This window comes from Telopea speciosissima, chromosome 10 (genome assembly GCF_018873765.1).
Source record: "Telopea speciosissima isolate NSW1024214 ecotype Mountain lineage chromosome 10, Tspe_v1, whole genome shotgun sequence".
NCBI classification, from domain to species: domain Eukaryota; kingdom Viridiplantae; phylum Streptophyta; class Magnoliopsida; order Proteales; family Proteaceae; genus Telopea; species Telopea speciosissima.
In genome coordinates, this window is record NC_057925.1 from 51,886,946 (window position 1) to 51,907,224 (window position 20,279).

The window sequence follows — 20,279 nt, forward strand, 5'->3', positions numbered from 1 at the left end:
GGATAATTCGAAAGATTTCCATTTGAAGTAAATAGTTGATTTCGGATATACTTGTCTTCCTTCTCGATCTACTCGACCGGTCACCTCTACCACACCAACAGGTCCGGTGACACCGATATGCCACCAAGGGACCACCAGGCGCAATGCCACCAAGGTACCAAGGCGCAATGACAAGGTTCAATGACCACCAAGGCGCAATGCCACCAAGGTCCGACAAGACGCACACAAGGTCCGATCACCAAGGCCACTAAGGTGCAACGCCACTACCAAAGTCCCACGACTGTTAAGGTTCATAGGGCACCAATGCCAATCAAGTACAAAAGACAGTGTTCTTACCAGGACTCAGCTTCCAAAGGGACAGGAAGGCCTCCGAGTCCAACTCCTGGACGTGGAATGGATCGCGACCCAGGCACCGCTTGAGGGAGTCACCCTCAAAATCACTCAGCTCAAGCCCCCGGTTGACCCTCTTGAGGTCAATGACTTCCCTAACAGTCCGTAGTGGGCATCGGGGGACCATGGTAAAAAAGAAGCGATCCCTCCAATACTTCACGTTGCTAGTGATCCCTGTGAGAAGCTCCAAAGAGGCATAGGGCCCCTTGAGCACGCGGCGAGCAAAGTGATAACATCCATGATTCCCCTTCTTCAACAGATAAAGTGGGAGAACAGGGGAACAATGGCGGCACGCCCCATGCGGGCGAAAAATACATAAAAACCTAGGATCACCCTCCAAGAATTGGGCAACACCTGCCCAGGGGTGAGGTGCCAACGCTCTAACACCAACTCGACAAAGTGAGGGATAGGAAGGTGAAGGCCCTGGAGGAAAAAGGCACGGTAGGGACAGATCTCGTCTGCACGGTGAGAGAAGGCATACTTGCAAGGTCCGGGAATACGTAACACGACCTCAGCGGGAATGTGGAACTCCTCACGAAGGGAGACCTAGTCGGAGGGGGACAAGATACTAGCAACATGACCCAACATATCAGCAGGACCGGCGATTGAGGACGCCGCTCCAGAAGGCCTACGATCCCTACCAGGACCAGAGACACTAGAAGGTCCCACACCCCCATCACTAGCACTGGAGGAAGGTACAGAGGATGGAGTACACACAGAAGAAGGCAATCCTGGGGAACGCTCCTCTGAAGATCCAACCCCGACCGAAGCAGGGCCAGGGTCATTAGGAGACGACATGAACGACAAGAGAAGAATAGACTACTTACTCGAGAAAGCGATCTCCCTCAAAGACAAAAAGCTAGCAAGAAAAATGAAATGAAGACCACCTGCAAAGTATAAACAGCAGATCCATCACAGACAAGGAGAGTGGAGAAGCATGAGGGTTCATCACACCCACGGGCGTGGCCTCACACCCATAGGCGCGACCACACCCGCAGGCACGGCCTCACACCCATAGGCCCGGCCACAACCGCAGGCGCGGCCCCACGCCAGCAAGCGCGGCCTCAGGGGCGCGGCCTCACACCCATAGGGGCGGCCACACCCGCGGGTGTGGCCTTACCTAGGTGCGGCTCTGCATTAAAAAAAAAAAAAAAAAAAAAGGGGTTTGAACTTAGGGGCGATCGCACGGGTGAGCAGATACACGACGACGCGACCACACCACGGGCACGATCAAGTGACAGAGACCACCAAATGCAAGGCACTCAAGCCCTCCAAGTAAGCAAGGCACTAAGTGAGCACAAGGCATGCACAGGGACCCAAAACCAAAGGAAGGAAAACCAAAAAGTTGACGCTAGTCTAGGTGACCCAAGGGCAAGCACATGGTGGGCACCAAAAAGAGGGCAAAAAACAAAAGTGTAATGCAAAGGAGAAATTCAAAAAGAGCAAAAAGTGGGAGACAAAAAGTAAGAAAGAGAAATGATGAGGAAAAATGAGAAGTGAAAAAAGAGAAAGTGAAGAAGAGGGACATATATCTACAAAAAACAAAGCAAAAAAGAAGAAGGAAAAGTGTAGGAGGAAAGGTTTGAACCTCCAACCTCTCTTACCTCCCTAACAGATTTACAGGCAAGTCCCACAAAGAAAGTTCATTCGTGGCGGACCCCTCACTATATAAAGGCACCTACTCTCTTGGACATCCTATCTCAAGAGAGTAGGGGGCAAATGATACATCCAAGATTCACCGAACCAGTCAGCGGCTGCCACGTGTCACAAAGCGACCCGCTCCAGAACCAAGGAGAACCAACCGAGGGTCCCACCCGGGCGCGGCCAGCACCCAGGCGCAGCCTCACCCAGGCGTGGCCTGCACCCAGGCGCGGCCTCTCACCCAGGCGTGGTCTCACACCCAGGCGCGGCATCGTGGACGCAGACGTGATGCACACGGACACCGAGGCCGCTCGTCTATGACCCAATCGTGTCACTACAGACTTATGCCACCACTAGAACTCTGGGCCACCGCATAGAAGTCACGTCACCCAGACAGATTCAAGCACCAATGACGTCATCACCACCACACGTGAGTATCTATCCGCGAAGGATCTTGATACCATTAGGACACTCCCTCCCACGGGGAGATGGCCAATTAGGATAGAGCCCCGCTACCCAGGGCCTCTATCCACTCAACGGCGCACTCGCCATCAAACTGGGACTCTCCATATCATCATACTCCACTATAAAAGGAAAGGTACACCACCCTCAGGGGGACATCATCTAAACTCATATTGAATTCTACATTCATCTGTTTGCTCAGGAGATCTAACTTTGGCATCGGAGAGTCCTAGGCCGGAACCACACCGGTTCTCTCTGGTGACCCCTTGGTCCTCTTGCAGGTGACGGCACTCGTAGGACCGCCCAACGATTTCTTGATGCAACAGAACCCAACCCTAGACTTATTCCTAATAAAACAAGCCTATTTCGGTGATGAATCTGCATCACTTGTCCATCTATAGAGATGCTCCAAGATTAAAAAAATCATAAAAGAGGCCAAAAAGTTGATGCTTAAGTTTATAAGCCTGCAAGGGAGGGTTCTCAAAGTGTGTAGCGTTCTTCTCTTTCCTAACCTCCCAAATAATAATTGCCAGAAAAAAAATGCATGGAAAAACTAGCCTTTAAAGTGAAAGTTTAAGCATCTCACCAAATAACACCTGTTAACAAGGGTCGCAGATAGCACACAAATGAGATACTGGATAATACACGCTTAGTTAACACCGTAACCACCTACTGGATTAAGACTTTGCTTTCCACTGCCCCATCAAAATATTCAGTCCTTGCTCTACCTTTAAAAATTGGGGCCCCTAAGTAAGTGAATGGCAATTTTTCCTACATACAACCTGTCAGAATTCACCACAATGACCCTGTGATTTGAAGTTTTATTAGAAATGTAAAAATTACTTATCTTATGGTTAAACTTCTGCCTAGAGCCCTTCTCATAAGAAGCAAAAATATTCATCACACTTCAGATAGCTGATTTTCTACCATTGGAGGAAGCAATCTTATTGTTTGATATAAAATATGAAAGATCAAACAATTACACGGGACCCAAAAAGCAAAGGTTCGGTTATCATACATCAATTTTTGTAACAGTCTACTTAGGACCTCTTCTGCTAAAATACATAAGGAACAAGTAGACAGCTTCTGCTAAAATACATAAGGAACAAAAGAGAAGACAATTCTATTGTAGTACTCTGGAACACAGAAGCTATCACAAAGCCACCCATTAACCATAGCAAAACCATATAGACTCAGATGGATCTAAGGAAAATTGTAGATGATCCCAGTCAAGACGTTCAAAAGCTTAAATCATGTATAATTTTAAAATGGCATTATTCCCAAGAGTCCTGTATAAATTTCTTGCACAACAAAACAAAAACAACAACTCAGCCTTATCCCAAATAAATGGGTCGGCTACATGGATCCTTGCCTTCCAATCAGCTCAATTCGAGGTCATACTTGATACAAGGCCTGAGCTATGAATGTCTTTTCTCACCGCTTCTCCTATGCTCATTTTAGGTCTGCCCTTAACTCTTTTAGTTCCTTCAATCTGAATCAAATCACTCCTCTGTACTGAAGCATCCACAGGCCTCCGTTGAACATGGCAATGCCACCTCAAATGATCATTCATTGCTTTATCCTTCCTAGTTTTGCCACTCATCCATCTCAACATCCTCATCTATGTTACATTGAGCTTATCTATAATTCTATATGATGCTTCTTAACTGCCCAACATTCCACACCATACAGCATAGCCGGTCGTATGACTGTCCTATAAAATTTTTCTTTCGGTTTTAAAGGAATACGCCAATCACACAACACTCCGGACACACCTCTCCACTTCATCCATCCTATTTTAATTCTTTGTGAAACATCATCCTCTATATCACTTTCTTTATTTATGATTGAGCCAAGATACCTAAAATAATCTCTTTGCGGATTCTCTTTCTCATTAATTTTCACCATTTCATTATCCGTCCTAGTGTTACCCAAGTTACAAACCATATACTCCGTCTTCGTTCTAATTATCTTAAAATCTTTCTATTCCAAGGTTGATCTCCATAACTCTAATTTGGCGTTAATCCCTGATTTTGTCTCATCCACCAAAACAATATCATCAGCAAAAAACATACACCAAGGAACCTCATCTTGAATGTTTCTAGTTAAATCATCCATGATAAGCGCAAACAAATAAGGGCTTAAAGTTGATCATTGATGTAAACCAATTGTAATTGGAATTCACTGCCTTCGCCCCCCACAGTTCTTACACTTGTCACCGCACCATCATAAATATCTTTAATTATTTGCACATATTTACTTGAAACACTTCTCTTCTCTAGTACCATAGTTCGAGAACTCGCGAGATCTCACCGAGTTTCTCGGTTTTTGAAAAAGCCGAGACGAGACTGCCTACGAGTCTCAAAAGTGCAATATCTTGGCGAGATCTCGGATCTCGGTTTCAACCCATTATTTTAACCCACCTACCACTTAAATACCTTACCTAATTGGACAAAACTCGACATATCTCGGCGAGATCTCCCTGAGATCTCGGGTTGACCCAAAGTTGAGGCTTCGAGTTGAAAAAAAAAAAATGCACCAACTCGGCGAGATCTCGACTCGTCTCGGTTTTTCCAAGAGTCGAGTTGGTACCGAGACCCGAGTTTTAGTACCTTGTCTAGTACTTGCTATATTAACTCTCTACGGACTCTGTCATAAGCTTTTTCTATGTCAATAAAGACCATATGGAGATCCTTCTTACAATCTCTAAATCTTTCCATAACTCTCTTAATTAGGTAAATAGCTTCGTTGTGAATCTTCCTGGCATAAAACCAAATTGGTTATTTGTAATAGTAGTTTCTTGTCTCAAGTGGGTTTCAATAATCCTCTCCGATAATTTCATAGTATGACTAATTAGTTTTATGCCTCTATAAGTATTGCAGCTCTGAATATCACCTTTATTTTTGGGAACCACGATGCTTCTCCTCTATTCATCTGGCATTTTCCTTGTGCTCATAATCTTATTAAATAGCTTGATTAGTTAAGATAAACCACAAATTTCTAAGCTCTTCCACACTTCTATTGGGATCTCATCTGAGCCTTGTCTAGAAATTTCTTGCACACAAGTTCACTTATAAAGCAATATTTAAGATCTATCTCGAGATAAAGGCACATCATGCTAAAGAGATTTGTTTAGGAGGTGTTAAGAGGTACCTTGTTTTCCCACTCAAACTCAGCCCACATAGTCCTGAACGCCACATCAGCACAGGTTCCGGGAGAGATATAATCCATGATGTCAATATGGATGTCATTGAGAACAACAACTGTTCTCTCAAGCACATTTGAAGTCTCATACACGATGTTTCCAAATATTACTCCCGTTTCAGTTGAAGAGACCTTAATGTTGGCCCTAATCTGTTTGCTTGACTCTGGAGCTAGTGTATAGTTCTGTGGACGCTCCACAAGTTTGAGGTCACCCATGGTAGCCAACTCCAAGCACAAATTCTGAAGGGTCTCCTTAGTTCTATTAATGACAGTGACATCAAGAACAATGTCATAGTGGTGAACAGTAACATATGCTTCAGCATACACTGGATCACTAAATCCTGTGAGTTGAAGAATGCGATTGAGTTTATTAGCATCATCTGCGTCTTTGGTGAACTCTCCAGTTGCACGTTTTAAATCATCTTGAACTTCATCTTCCAATTCAAGTTGGCTCATACCCTAAAAAGGTGCACAAGGTCAGCAAAATTACATCTATTGTAGTGGAACAATGCAACCAATTTAAACTTCTGGATCAAAGACATAAAAAAAATTCACAAATCACAGAAAGTAAGTAAAACAAGACTTCTATTGGATTCTAAAGACATGAAAGAAAAAAAAGAGTGGCATAGACTTCAACCAAATTCAATTTCCAACATGGTAACAGTAATCATTCTACATTGTCAAAAGAGAAAAAGACAACTGCAATATGAAATGCAAATTTCAAAAACCAAACCACCAAAATCATATAGACAAAATTCCAGATTTCTGCTTCATCCTCATAAACAACAAAGGATAAGAAAAACATCAGAACATCACAATTCTTCTAAATATGTGCCACAACAAGTAGTCTAAATTTGTAGACAAGTCAATATATTCAATAACACAAAAAAAAGGGGGTTCACACTTTAACATCCTTCAGTCCACAAACACATTGTTCCACTAGTGCATAGCAAAAAATTATATTGCAAAGCCTGCATTTATCCTAATTAGATAAGGAAAATGATTGCCTCCCTTGCAGGTCAGTCATCTAATTAATTTCACGAACAGGCGAGCAGAAAATGTATCTAGAGGTATTTCAGTAATTACAATAATCCACCCATGTATCTACAAAAATAGCCCCGAATACCTTTTCCCGCCATGTGACATGATCAGGTGGGCTAGCTCACTACCCAGGAGTGATGTAATCACTGCCCATTAGATAAATCTGAAAAGCTTCAGCTACAGTCCCAAATTCCATAGTCAGAGGAAAAGAAAATTAAACATAGAATGACTTTGTGGATGAGTAAATGCATACTTTGACGTTATTGATTATATCCAGAACGAGCAACTATCCAAATCTCTAAGGAAAAGAAAGCTCCTCGACAGAGAACATTTTCATGGAATGCATACTTAAATGTTATTGATACTATACAGAAAGAGAAACCACCCAAATTTGTGGCAATCATTTGGATATTCTTGGGCAATCCTTGAGGTTGGTTTTTTCACAAGTTAATGTTTTGGAACATGCAATGTAGTACCAGATTAAAAAGCTACTCGATAATCCAGATCCTATTTGGTCATTCCTGAAACTGGTGTCAAGACTAAAGTTGGCAATAGAATTTGGTCCGGGTATACTGGTATCAATCCCAATCCCAACTCCAACTGGTTGACACCGCTACTCAAGATTGATACTTAAGACTGAATTTAAGAACCTCTCCATTTTTCTTGAGCAAATATTTTCAGTCTAGAGGTGCAGCTGAGGAAGTTGGGCCTGATAAGGTGAGGTAGACCAAGGTGCAAGGCTCAAAAACATAATTAGATAAAGGGAAAAAGAAAGCTGCTTGGTCAGTTGGTCGGGCGCCCCTACTCCCAGAGACAGTGTTGGCGAAAATGACCACCCTGTACCCCATGTTGGTGCCTGGGCATGCACTCACATTGGCGGTCCCTGCACTTGCACAGGGGCCAAGTGACGTTATATAGCATAATTGCCGTTTTAATTAGTGACTATACCAAATGTAATCTAAATGTCACTCGATAGTTAACTGGTGATGGGCCAACCTTTTCATATGGAAAGACCAGAGTTCCAGCCCTTAAATTTCATATGAATCTTTCAATTGCATTCATTTAAAAACACATGTATAAATAAACTTTATTTCATATAATGTAATATTTTTCTCTGTGTGGGCCTCTCCCACATTTCTAAAGGATCTGATCAATCTGCTTTTCGCCCTTTACAATTTGGCACGATAGATAATCACAACTTCAAGAAAATGGAAAGAAACGAAAACAATAGGGAGAAGATTGACAAATTTTCACCTTAAAACCCTGTAAATTTTTTGTATTACGCGGAGATTCAGCTTGTATTGAATTCCTTTCATGTAGTGGTACGGACATGTGAGGAAGAGGGAACAAAGTTTAACAAACAGGTTCAGGAGACGAATAACCCAACCCGAAATAGGAGAAATAGAGGTAATTTTCATTAAGCATGAGCCTCCCTTGATCTTTGATGTTTCCTCCTTGAACATTGATTTCAGCAATTCATATCAGTGCCCCTGATGTAGACAAGTCACTTAGGGCTTATTTTAGTGGAAATAAGCTTTGGGTTGAGACATATATGTATTGGGACTTTGATCCCATGGGTTTATTTTGTTATTGACCAATTTAATGAGCCTAAAATAGGGGTAGAAAGTAGGAAAACGGGGTTTGCTTCATTAGTTTAGTTAATGATAGGGTTAGGCCTTTCCTTTTTAGTGTCTAAGTCTATTTTTGAGTCTTCTATATAAGTTTGTAACGAAAGCCACATTGTACACGAATTTGATTAATGAAATATTGGCTTTAGCCTTTGTGAAAATCCTGAGATAGGTTGGGTGAGATGCCAAGGATTAGATAGCCATTCCCTTCCCCCATCCCCTTCCATCGGTTATTGAATCCAAACCCTAATTTTGTTCAAATTAAGTTCAACTCAAAGCTGCTGGGATTTCTTTCAATTGATTGTCACATCGATTTCTTGAAGATTATCACATCAAGTTCATTGTTGCTTCAACAAGTTACAAATTTGTGGTTTTTTTTTTATTTGTTACTTCAACCAAAGAAATTGTTCCCTCATTTGAGTTTCCATTGTTCTCTTGTTTCCCTTATTTTTAGTTCCCATTGTTCTATTGCTTCCCTTATTTTTAGTTCCCATTGTTCTCTTGGTTCCCTCATATGATTTTAGTTCCCATTGCTCTCTTTCTTGTTCCTTGGAGATTTTCTATTTGATCCTGCCTGGGATTAGACCTATTCAGGTTCTAGTCTTACATTAACCCCCATTTCTTAAATTCCTTACAAATTTCCAAAGAGAACCCACAATAAAATATGAGATTTCACTTCTCTTTGATATTCCACTCCTCCCTTCAAGCTTTGAACTCTCTTGCTCTTCAATTCCAGCCTTCAATCCCTCACAAACTCCACTGTTTTCCCACCTCTCTTTTCTATCTTTCTCTTCTACAACTCTCACCCTTTCAAGGCAACAAGACATAAGGGAGAAAGCCTTCCACGGATACACCCTCCCTATTTTATAAATCCCAAATCAAACCCATGCCTAGCCCAACTATCTCCCTATTTATGCTGCCTAAACTTTTTTATCCTCCTCTTTCTTTTTTTTTTGTTGTGGCCCAAGCCCCCTTACACGCACATGGGGGTGTCCCCCCCCCCTTACTTTCTAATTCCCTTTCTTCTTCTTTTTTCCCAATGCCACCCCCCTTTGTTTTGAGGCTAGGATCTTATTGTGGTGCCATCCCCTTCTTTTTTATCAATTATGCTGCAATCGCTGAATTCATTAGATACTGATTCCTCTTTATTGAAAAGGTGTCTCTTCCTATCTGATTTCTCGCCTATCGTCTTTTATCTCTATTGGAGGGCCATTATTTGGTCCAAGTCAGAAGTAATTCTACCATTGAGTTTCCGAGTTGGTTGGTGATTCTGAGTTGCCCTATTTGAATCGGCAGTGTGGAAGGACTGTTGGATCGGGCAAGGTTAAGAAAGTCAGTCAGGAAGGGAAAGTTAGGAAGAATAACGCGAAGGGCATTCACTTGCCATTGAAGATGAAGAAATGCTTGCAGTTCGAAGGGTAGAATACGGATTCAGCCACAAGAGCTTAGTTTTCCTTTTGTTTCCAATGGCTACCTGGCACTGTGCCCCAAATGAAGAAATCAAGGACTACTACAAAGAAGTACGGAAAAGCAGATTTGTTTAGATGACTCTTTAATGTAGTTCTAGATAGGGTAAAGCCCTACTAGAAGCCAATTAAATCAGGACCAATACCAAGGAACTAAGAGGGCTGCTGGTTCAGCAGTTACAATAAGACAGAAGTGTAGTTTTAGGTCAAAATTCTAAGGTTAGGGTAAGGTAACGGGACTATAGTTTATAGGATTCAACTAGGCAGGTTTTAAAGGTCTTAATGAATTAGGTTTAGTTAGATTTGAATAAGTTTTTAAATTTCAGAAATTTTAGGTTTAGGGTTTCGGGTTTTGGGAATGTAGGGGATGATGAGATTTAGGGTTTTTAGGGGGGAATTAGGTCAAGGGGTTCTGATCGAGTGTCACTGGTATGGAGAGGGTGGTTCGGTTGAAGTTTGGTGCGGTTTGGATGGTAGGTTAGATCTGGACAGATTTTAGAGGTTTTAGGTTTTAATGGGGAAGAGGGGGATTAGGGTTTAACTGTTGGAATGGGGGCAGAATAGGGATCCAGTGAAGGAGATGGCCTGTTGGAACTATGGTGTAAAATTGGAACACATCTGATGGTGGGAAGGGGCTGGACAGGATAACTAGGGTTTAAAATAATTAAGGTTTAAGGGGGATCGATCGGGGTTAGGTTGGATGGAGAAGAAGAAGAAGGAAACTTGCAGGAACTGTAAACACTTACTGGATTTGCAGATCTGCAACAACAGTAGATTGGAGAAACTTGGTTGAAGAAGAAGGACCTCCCAATCTACAAGATGCAAGGAGTCGCCGGAATCCACCAGCCCTCACCCTTGATATGACTCCCAAGGGGTCTTGATATGACTCACAAGACAGTCTCTGAAGAGAGAAGCAGCAGCAGCAAAGGCCAACAGCAAAAAGCTCGATTTTTTTAAACATGAATTGGTGGGGGAGCCTTCCCACGATTTCTTATTAATAATAAGGCCATAGGCCAAAACATAATACAACTCTAACTTTCCTTCCTCAATCGTGGATGGGAGTAGTTAGATTAAAACAATTCAAACTTAAAAGGAAAAGACTAATCTACCCTAATGACTTAAGACAACTAAAAACAACTTTAATAATAGAAGATTCCCTACTAGCCAATAGGAGCACTTCACTTAAATTAGACCAATTGAACCAATTGGATGCAACCAATTTAGACCGATTCAATTAAAAACACAAAATAAAAACTGAGTATATGTATAGACCTAAAATAACTAAATTAAAGCTCCTACTAAAACCCTAGGCTTAGGGTGGTTTCTTCAATTCGAGGAGGCTAGGGTCTGCATCACCCTTCTCTGTATTTCTTTGTATATATAAATAACTATTTTGTCTTTCTTCATACAGATGCTCGAATAGGAGTTGTGCCTCATCAGTCTCCTCCCCAAGGCGTTGGTGGTGGGCAGCTATATATATATATATATATATATATATATATATTAGGCTAGTAAGAAGATAGAATAAAAAAAAGAGAAAGACAGAGAGATAGGAGGGATGTGCATGTGCGTGTGCTACCTTGGAGAAAAGAAAGGGAATTAGAAAGTAAAGGGAGGAACACCCCCATGTGCATGTAAGGGGCTTGTGCCACAAAATTAAAATAAAAAAAGAAGAGGATAAAAAGGTGAGGCAGCATAAATGGGGAGATAAGTGGGGATAGTTGGCTAGTTGGGCAAGTCATGGGTTTGATTTGGGATTTATAAAATAGGGATTGTGTATACGTAGAAGGATTTCTCCCTCATGTCTTGTTGCCTTGAAAGGGTGAGAGTTGTAGAAGATAAAGAGAAAAGAGAGGAGGAAAACAGTGGGGTTTGTGAGGGATTGAAGGCTAGAATTGAAGAGCAAGAGGGTTCAAAGCTTGAAGGAGCAGTGGAGTATCAAAGAGAGGTAAAATCTCATATTTTATTGTGGGTTATTTGGAAATTTGTGAGGAATTTAAGAAATGGGAGGAGTGATATGAGTTGCTAAAATCAGTGTTTAAGGAGGAAACATCAAAGATCAAGGGAGGCTAAGCTTGAGGAGGGAGTAAAGGCTCTAGGAAGGTAGGTCAATCTGGAAATTTATTTTTCTGTTTTAATGGTAGTATAACAGTAAACAAGGAAAAAGAAGAAAATGGACAAATAAAGGAAGAAAGAAATAATGGAATAAAAAAGTAGGAGTAGAAGCGGAAGTTAGATGAGAGGTGAGGGTGCAAGGGGTTGGCCGGCCCAACAGTGGAGCCTAGCCACCTTGCCTTCGCATCCCCCCTCTTGTGTGGTGCTTGTGTGGCCCTAAGGGGCTGCTGTGGTGGCCTCTTAGGCCACTATTTTGAAGAAGAGATGAAGAAGATGAATTAGAGATGGAAGAAGATAGATGTTTCCAAAGGGTAAAATTTTTTATATTGTATGGGCTTATACATTAAAATAATTTGAGTTGGGGATAATTAGGATAATTGATACTGTTTTGGGATATATATTATGCACAACATGCTACTATATAACATGCAAGTTCATGCTTACAATACAGCTAATTTAGACTAGATTTGATGAATAACATGGAGCTGTTTTGGGGATGTAAGAACATAACATGGAAAGCTACTGATTTCTTGGCCGATGTGTGTGTGTGTGTGTGTATATATATATATACACACACATACATATCATGGTAATAATGATTTAAGGCTATATGTATGTGAACTAATAAGACCTAATAAATGTTAATTATATTAAGAACTTAAGTATACATATATCTACATATAAATGTAGATATTAATCACTTAAAGTTATAAGAGTGTAGGTTCTTAGATTAGACCCATTATATGGGCTGAAATTAAGTATAGGTTGTAAGAGCCAAAGCTTGGGAGAACTTAATGGGTAAACATAATCATAATGATGGAACCTAGGTTTAAGTGAATTAACAAAATAAATAAGGAAGAGTAAATTGATTAACGGACTTGAACAAAATATTAAATGGACCTAATAAATATGATTGATGTAGGCTTAATGTGCCAAGAAGGATTAAAATAATATTATCAGTATAAAATCAATAATAAGAAAACTTTTAGTAAGCTTTAAAACAAGTAAAGTAGAAATTATATAAGTATATACAATATGAATATTGAAAGTTAAGAGTGGATTTCAGACCAAGTTTACTAGTAGGTTTAATCCAAAATTGGAATGAAAGCCTAAAATAAAAGGAATGCCTATGAGGTGTCACAATCAGAAAGTAAGAGACACTAGCAGGGGTTCTTCCCAGTTTTCCTCCAGACATTGAGGTGAGTGGAACTTTGTCATATCACCAAAGTTTTTATGGCACTACATGATCTAGCATGTATACGTTTATGAGATTGTTAGTATCACGTCATGATGTTTTTAAGAATGAAATGCGTGAACTTAATCAACTTATAGAATGTTTAAAATGATTAAATGGCTATGAAGGAATGATAAGTCTATTATTGAATGATAAGGAATGAAAGAAAATTGAAGGCCCATGAATGTCCATCCTATCAAAGGACTCGGGGTTCCCCATCAAAGGACTTGGAAAGGACGGAATGGACTGGAAGGAGAAGCAAAGAAAGAGAATGAAACAAAAAGAACGGTAGAGATCCTATATGACTACCACCCTTTCTAGTAGGGGTTTAGGTACTAAATGAGATCATATCCATCTCATCAAAGGACTTAGGGTTCCCATCAAAGGACTTAGGGTTCCCATCAAAGGACTTGGGGTTTCCATCAAAGGACTCGGAAAGGACAGGAGGTGCCAGCCAACCCCGTCAAAGGACTAGGGACAGGCAACCGTGTTGATCAATGGTGTATCACCACTTTTATGATGCACCGGTTAGCTCATATGACATATGACTTGCCTTAGGGTTTAAAAGTTAAATAATGTTTTTACCACAAATTTCATTAACTATGCACGATGATTTATGAAAGAATGAAAAGGCATGTTTATGATCCATGTTTACATAGTAATAAAAGAAAGCATGTCCATGAATTATGAATTTCATGAGCATACCTGTATTTTGGCTTCCACTTGTATGCATGTTTTGTTTTCTGGTATGACCTGGTTTCCCTCACTGGACTTGTTAAGCTCACTCCCCCCACTTCTATCTTCACAAAGCCCGAGTCCGTTCAGTATCGTTGTGAGGAGTGCAATATTGTTTTAGGTTTATGTGAAGATATACATAAACCAAGGGTGTAATTGTAATCTCAGCAGGTCTTAAGTTATTATAAATAACGTGGCTATCGATAAGAGAGCACACACTCTTTTTCTCCTAGCCGATAGTCTCCTTCTCCAGCTCTTCTTCTTGCTGGTTTCTTTTATTTTGTTGTCACAAACTTCAAGAAAATTGAAACTGGTGGAAAAGGAATCCTAAAAAGCTTGGAATAATGCTATTCACATTAAAGTTTACACCCTTTTTTTCCATATTTTATACTTTCACTTCCAAACTATTCATGCTTTCAAAATTTAATGTGTCTATTTTATGGAATCTCCCTCCCTATATCATTATATGGGGTCTATAACTCTATAAAAGAAATCCACAGAAAGTTTAATCAAGATCATTTTCTAGGGCTTAATTAGTTGGCTCTCACAACTAAAGAGTTCAAAATCTCTAGTTTCTCTTTTGGATCCAATTGGTTTGCATTGCTAGACAATTAATGTAAAATTCTTTGTATATCAGGGGCATTTTTGTGTTTTATGGTGCTTTCTTCTTGCAATATGTGTAAGGGAGAAAAGAAACATAAGTTATTTTGAAATAGTAATTGACAAAATGAAAGCTCCTAAAAGAAGGGCTAAGTTAACAAAACCAAAAATAAGTCCTGGTCTGGTTTTTTCATGTCCAGAAGGCTCAAATCAGAAGTTTTTTACATCAAGGATAGGGAAGAATAGAGGAGTTTGAATAACAGGCCACCAGTACCAACTACTTCTAGTCATAAGAACACACTTTTCACAGGCAGCTTAGATGATGTTATAAGCTTGCTAAGGAAAACGCTAGGCAATCATCTCCTACTTAACAAGAAAAAAGGGAAAAGAGAAGGCCATTCTTCCCTGCATATAATCATTGGTACAAACAAAAACAAGTGATTTGTGGCTACCTAAAAAAATCCCGGTGAAAGAATACAATAATCTTTTACAATTTCCATAGAACCAAAATAAGCATTAAGACACTTATATAGGAGAATAATAAGGAAAAGTAATGTCTCAACATATGGAACATGGAACAATTTGAATTGTGGTACCCCAAAAAAGCAACACACATGTCATATTTCAAAGTCAGTCAACAATGCCAGACTTAAAAGATAATGGAGATAGTTGATGCAGCATAAAACCATCCTCGTACATAGAGGAACAAGAAACTTCAACTGTATAAACAGACAAAACAGCAGTAGAAGAGCTAGTAGAGTAATGGTCATTTTTGTCTCACATAAAATATATAATTTTGGAAATATGCCATCACTTAAAGAGGTTACCAACCGAAGGAGCAAGCAATAAAAATCTAAGAAATTGTAACGATATAAAATTGTCAACTGCCTGTCAAATAAGACAAACTTAACCAGGTAATTAGATCTAGCTGTAAATACAAAATAGTACCCTATAAGTCATAAAATAATGCATCTCATTAGGATCTGGAGAATCAAACAAGTAAAAGTACCAAAAGCAGTATGATGCCTTACCTTCCGACTCTTCAAATGGTAGAAATCAATGAGGTCATCTGGTTGTGCATGGGAGACCTGAGCCTTTGCTTTTATCTCCTCTGTTTCCCGGAACTGCTTATCTGCAAGCATTTTAACAAAACTCTGACGGCATGATTGCAGCCATATCTTCCTAATCTCGTCACCTGTATTGGAAAGCAATCTTATGCAAAGAACAATTCTGTCATATGAATCATTATCAATAGGGTGAGAAAGAACTGAAGACTGCCCCAATTGCAGCAGAGAAACCATAATCAGCAAGGCCTGAGTGCTAGCTTTGTTCACTTCAACTTTTGATGGCTGGACCTCTTCCAATCTCAGAATCAGCTTAGTTAGAGTGCAAGAAACCACTGCCCCGAGGAAAAAGTCACCGGTCAGAATCAGGGATCTCAAGTTCCCAGGTGAAGCCAAAGTCCCCTGAACAAGGGTGGGAGTGGAAAGAGCAGTTTCTGAGGCAGCACTCTGGGTAGCATAGGTCCCATCAGCAAGAATCGCTGGTCTTTTGGAGGAGACAGTAATAGAGTTTACTTGTTGAGGCCGTTTAGAAGCATCTGAAGCTTCTCCTTCTTCTGTAACTGTGTAGAACGGCAGATCTCCAAGACACTGATTAATAGTTGCGATCCCACTCTCAACTTCAGATAGTGAGAGACAGTATTCACCGATGATCCAAAGAGCACACGAACAAACTCGGGCAGCACGGATCTGGTAGAAAGTGTCCAAGAGCCTTGTTATTATTGAGACCCTCAGTTTTGGGTTAGTTTCAATTATCTCTCGCACAAAAACAACCACGTCGATGGCTGAAGCAACATTGCTGTCTCCCAAGAAATCCATCAACAGATGAACCACAGTGCTTGCCACCTCAGGGAATTTGATAGCACAAGTATGTATGGCTTGAACTAGCATTTGCCGGTATTCCCCATTTTTCTCAATCTCAGTGCTCTGAGTCTTCACAACTTCCTTCTTCAGAGTAAGAACAACCTCATCAATATTCCGAGGAGTTATTAGTTCAAGAGCGATATCGAGTGTTTTCCTGCGGATGTCTAGGTTGGGGCTAGAGAGTGCCCTAAGCACATCCATGATCACATCAACCATGATTTCTCTGTGAGAAGATTTGAGCTCATTGAGGCGATCAAGTACAATAAGTTTAACATTGTTGTCACTCTGAGAGAGCAGAAGCTGGCAGTATGTGTTGGCAGCAGCTCTTATAGCTGTGGGGGCAGATGATAGAGATACAAGCGTCCCAGCACATTCATAAACAACAGCAGAGGATGGAGCAGTTAACAGAGATATAATAATCTTTATGTATTTCCCTTTCTCCCCCCGATTTGTTCTGCAGACCTTGCGGATCAACTCCAGTACAACCATCTGAAGCAGCTCTCCCCACTCATTGATACTATCAACATGGGTGAGAAGATAATTAATTGCACGATCCTGAGCACAAGTAAAGAGCATAAGGAAGGCATTTCGTTTGGCTGATTGATCCTGCTCCGATGAAAGCACCTTCTCAATCATTTCAGGGGCATCAACGAGAAGCTGTTCGCCTTGAGGAAGCTTGTAGATTGACATGACTGCAAGGATTGCATTCCTCCTAATGAAGGGGTGGCGATGCTCCAAATTGGCCAAAACTGATGGGATCAGCGGCTCAATGATCTCGGTCTCATTCAACCGACAGAGAAATCTGAGAGTTACACCACGGATGAATTCGTTCGGGTGCTGGAGATTATTCCTTAAGTTCTGGCATATTAGAATCATCTCAGGGAGAACTCTTCCCTTCGTATCAGTCTTCTCGATGATCTCCAAATAGAGAAGCAAAAGTTTCTGGATCGTGTGATCCTCAGAAGGCAAGACATACCGTACAATAGTGATGAATAGCTGAGGGAGAGTCTCCCCATTCAGCAAAAGCATTACTGCTTTCTTCATAGCGTCGACCTTAGCTGGAACATCGTTCCCTTCAAGAGCCTCCTTGATTTCATTAGCGAGAGCAGGAGTTCCTCTGTCGAAGTGAATAAGCAATGTACAAGATTTCTCCATTGCTTTTCCCCCCTCTCTTTTCCTACAACCTGCAATTGATCTTCCCTTAAGAAATCTGAAAATTTTTCTTCTTTAATTCCAAAATTTGCCCTAGACACACTAAATCCTAAGCATCTCTACTAGATTCACTGAAACTCCATCATTTCATAGCCAAATCTGAAGTAAGGAAAGGGGGAGAATCAAACCAAAAACTAAGGAACCTCAAAATTGAGGGAGCTCCGGATTTTGAAAACTGAACAATAGGAGAGATTTCAGACATACCTTAACGAATCAGATCGGGAACCTAAGACCGAGAAATAGGTGAAATTCAATCCTCTATCCTTCAGAAAGATCAAGATCTTCACAGCTCCTCGAATGTGAAACACGAACGAATCCTGTAGAATTGGCGGAGCTTCTTGATCAATTTCACTGGCTAGATAAACAGATCTCACACACTCGATGGATTGACAGAGCGAGAGGAGGAGGAGGAGGAGGAGGAGGAACTGCCCTCTTAGATCTGCGCTTGAGATCGTTGGTCGCAAGTGTAAGAAACGAAGAGAAGAGTGGTTTGAGCGTAATATTAGAAAATTTCGGTGGCTAAATTGGTAAAATGCTGGGGTTGCGCCATGCGTTACGATGCTTACATTGTGAAGCAATAATCAAGTTTTAGATGCTGTGTCCTGCTCTTTCATTGCCTCTCGAAAATCCAACGGCTGAGTTTTCTTTTGATGCGCAAACGCATGAACGTTAATAAATTTTGGGTGGAGTTCTTTTCTGCCCTCCTCCTGACAAAAAAATAAAAGAAATCGCCCAGTCCCGGTCTGGTCGAGTGTATTATATGATCCGACGATTCAAACCAGACCATAGCTTTGCAATAGGAGTGGACCGGTGGATTGACCATCATAGGCAAACCACGCAATCTCACAATCAAATAAAACTTTGAAGAGAGAATTTCTCTCTCTTCCCAAACTTCGCCCTATAATTAGGGAGAATGTTCTCTATGCCGTAGTGTCAGGTTGTACCAGGCACGTGGGCACATGGGCAGCCTATGCAAGGGGTAGGGTGGTCATTGTGCCCACCCCCATGTGCCTGGGCGCAGCCTACATTGCGGCACAGAGAACAACACCCCCTATAATTATTAGGAAGAAAGAAAATTGTCTGCGTGATAGTGTATTTTCCATGTAACCAGTTTCTATATCATCAGATGGGAATTTGAAACAATGTAATAATGGAATTTTTATCCGCTGCTATAACTGGAGCGTTGCTGTGCGCATCGTGCAGTGCAAAAGTAGCCATGTGTGCACAGCGAGCCCCACTGTGAGCACATGGCCACTGCTGCACCACACGATGCACACAGCAGCGCTCCAGTTAGCAGCGGATAAAGGTCCGTAATAATGACCCTTGATTTAATTTAGATAATAAAAAATACTTACATAAAATTTTATTTTTTAATTCTTACTAATTTTGCATGTTACCGATTTGATCAATCAAAGTTTTCCAAAAAACACTCTTAAAAACATTAAAGGCAAGATTCTCTCTCTCTCCTGTTTACGATTCTCACTTCTTTTGACGATTTTTTTCATGATTCTCTCCGATATTGATCTCTCTCTTTCTCTCTCCTACCGGTACATCCCTTTGTTTTTTATTGAAAGTTTGAAGACAATGTTTTCTGCCACCCATAGAGGACAACGGTTCATCCACCATCTAAAGGTTCCCAAACCCCTCTTAGGGTTTTAGTATGTTACAAAATACCCTACAGAGAACCATTCCCGCCCTCTCCAGCCCCACACTGCATGGGATCCCATTCACCATGTATGGAGGGAAACTTGGTCTGAAATTTTATATCTTCTGTCTAATCCTGCACATATACTTTTGCAGGATAGATTTGGCCACTCGCATACCTTTTTGCGAGATAGATTCCTATCGGTATTGGTGGAGACCGACCCGATTCCTAATCGATCATATATTGGTGGCCATTATAATTGGCATAATGTAATTTTGCGATGCACATTGAAAATCCTACGTAGATGCCACATGGGCAGCAAAGTTGGTATTATATGGAAGAGAAAAAATGAATATTGATGAAGGATGGCATATTGATAATTATTGAATATTATGAACTTTACCAAAGAATAACAAAAAAGAATGTTATGAACTTATCACGTGGCCTATATAGTAGGCGTGATAACTAAACGCATTTCTGATTTAGAATACTTAGTTCTCAATGTTATGAAACGTGATTCAGACACTATTATCCTTCTAGTAATATATTTTCTTTTTTTTTCATAAAAAAATACAAATACTTCTCTTAGAATTTTTTTTTTTAGTAAAAAAAAACATTAACAAACAAGCCCTAAATTTCACTTTGCATCCAAATCCTTTGAAAAATAAAATAAAAATTACATCTAATATATGTCATTACCAAATATAGTAAGAAATTTAATTAGCTTCTAAGAGTGTCTAAATAACACGTCTATGATGTAGTTAGAACTTATCACCTTCATTTAATTGCCCTTTGTCTTATTCCCAAAAGCATTTAATACAATTGAAAACCACTATTATAACAATCCTACTTACTAGTAAACTCATTGGCAATTTGACACTCAACTTTTCATGGATTAGACCCAACATGGCCCAACAACCAACAAACTCCCCCTCCAAACCCATGAGGAGGACACCCACATACTGGAGACTCACATGACAT

General features: G+C 40.5%; 1 protein-coding gene across 1 annotated transcript; it reads right to left on the reverse strand.

Moving 5' to 3' along the window:
- Window positions 1-5,625: 5,625 nt before the first annotated feature.
- Window positions 5,626-18,076, reverse strand: LOC122642499 (coatomer subunit beta-1-like). The gene is made up of 3 exons (XM_043835994.1): window positions 17,858-18,076; window positions 15,548-17,625; window positions 5,626-6,156 (listed from the first exon to the last, which is right to left on the reverse strand). Exons 2-3 carry the CDS (start codon window positions 17,594-17,596, stop codon window positions 5,626-5,628), a joined length of 2,580 nt encoding a protein of 859 aa, XP_043691929.1. The 5' UTR covers window positions 17,597-17,625; window positions 17,858-18,076.
- Between the last annotated feature and the right edge of the window lie 2,203 nt (window positions 18,077-20,279).

Bases quoted from the DNA above. Each gene is read 5' to 3' on its own strand.
- LOC122642499 (XM_043835994.1), bottom strand. From the start codon at position 17,596: ATGGAGAAATCTTGTACATTGCTTATTCACTTCGACAGAGGAACTCCT. The intron at 6,157-15,547 runs GTAAGGCATCAT...GCACCTTTTTAG, and splicing joins ACCATTTGAAGAGTCGGAAG to GGTATGAGCCAACTTGAATT.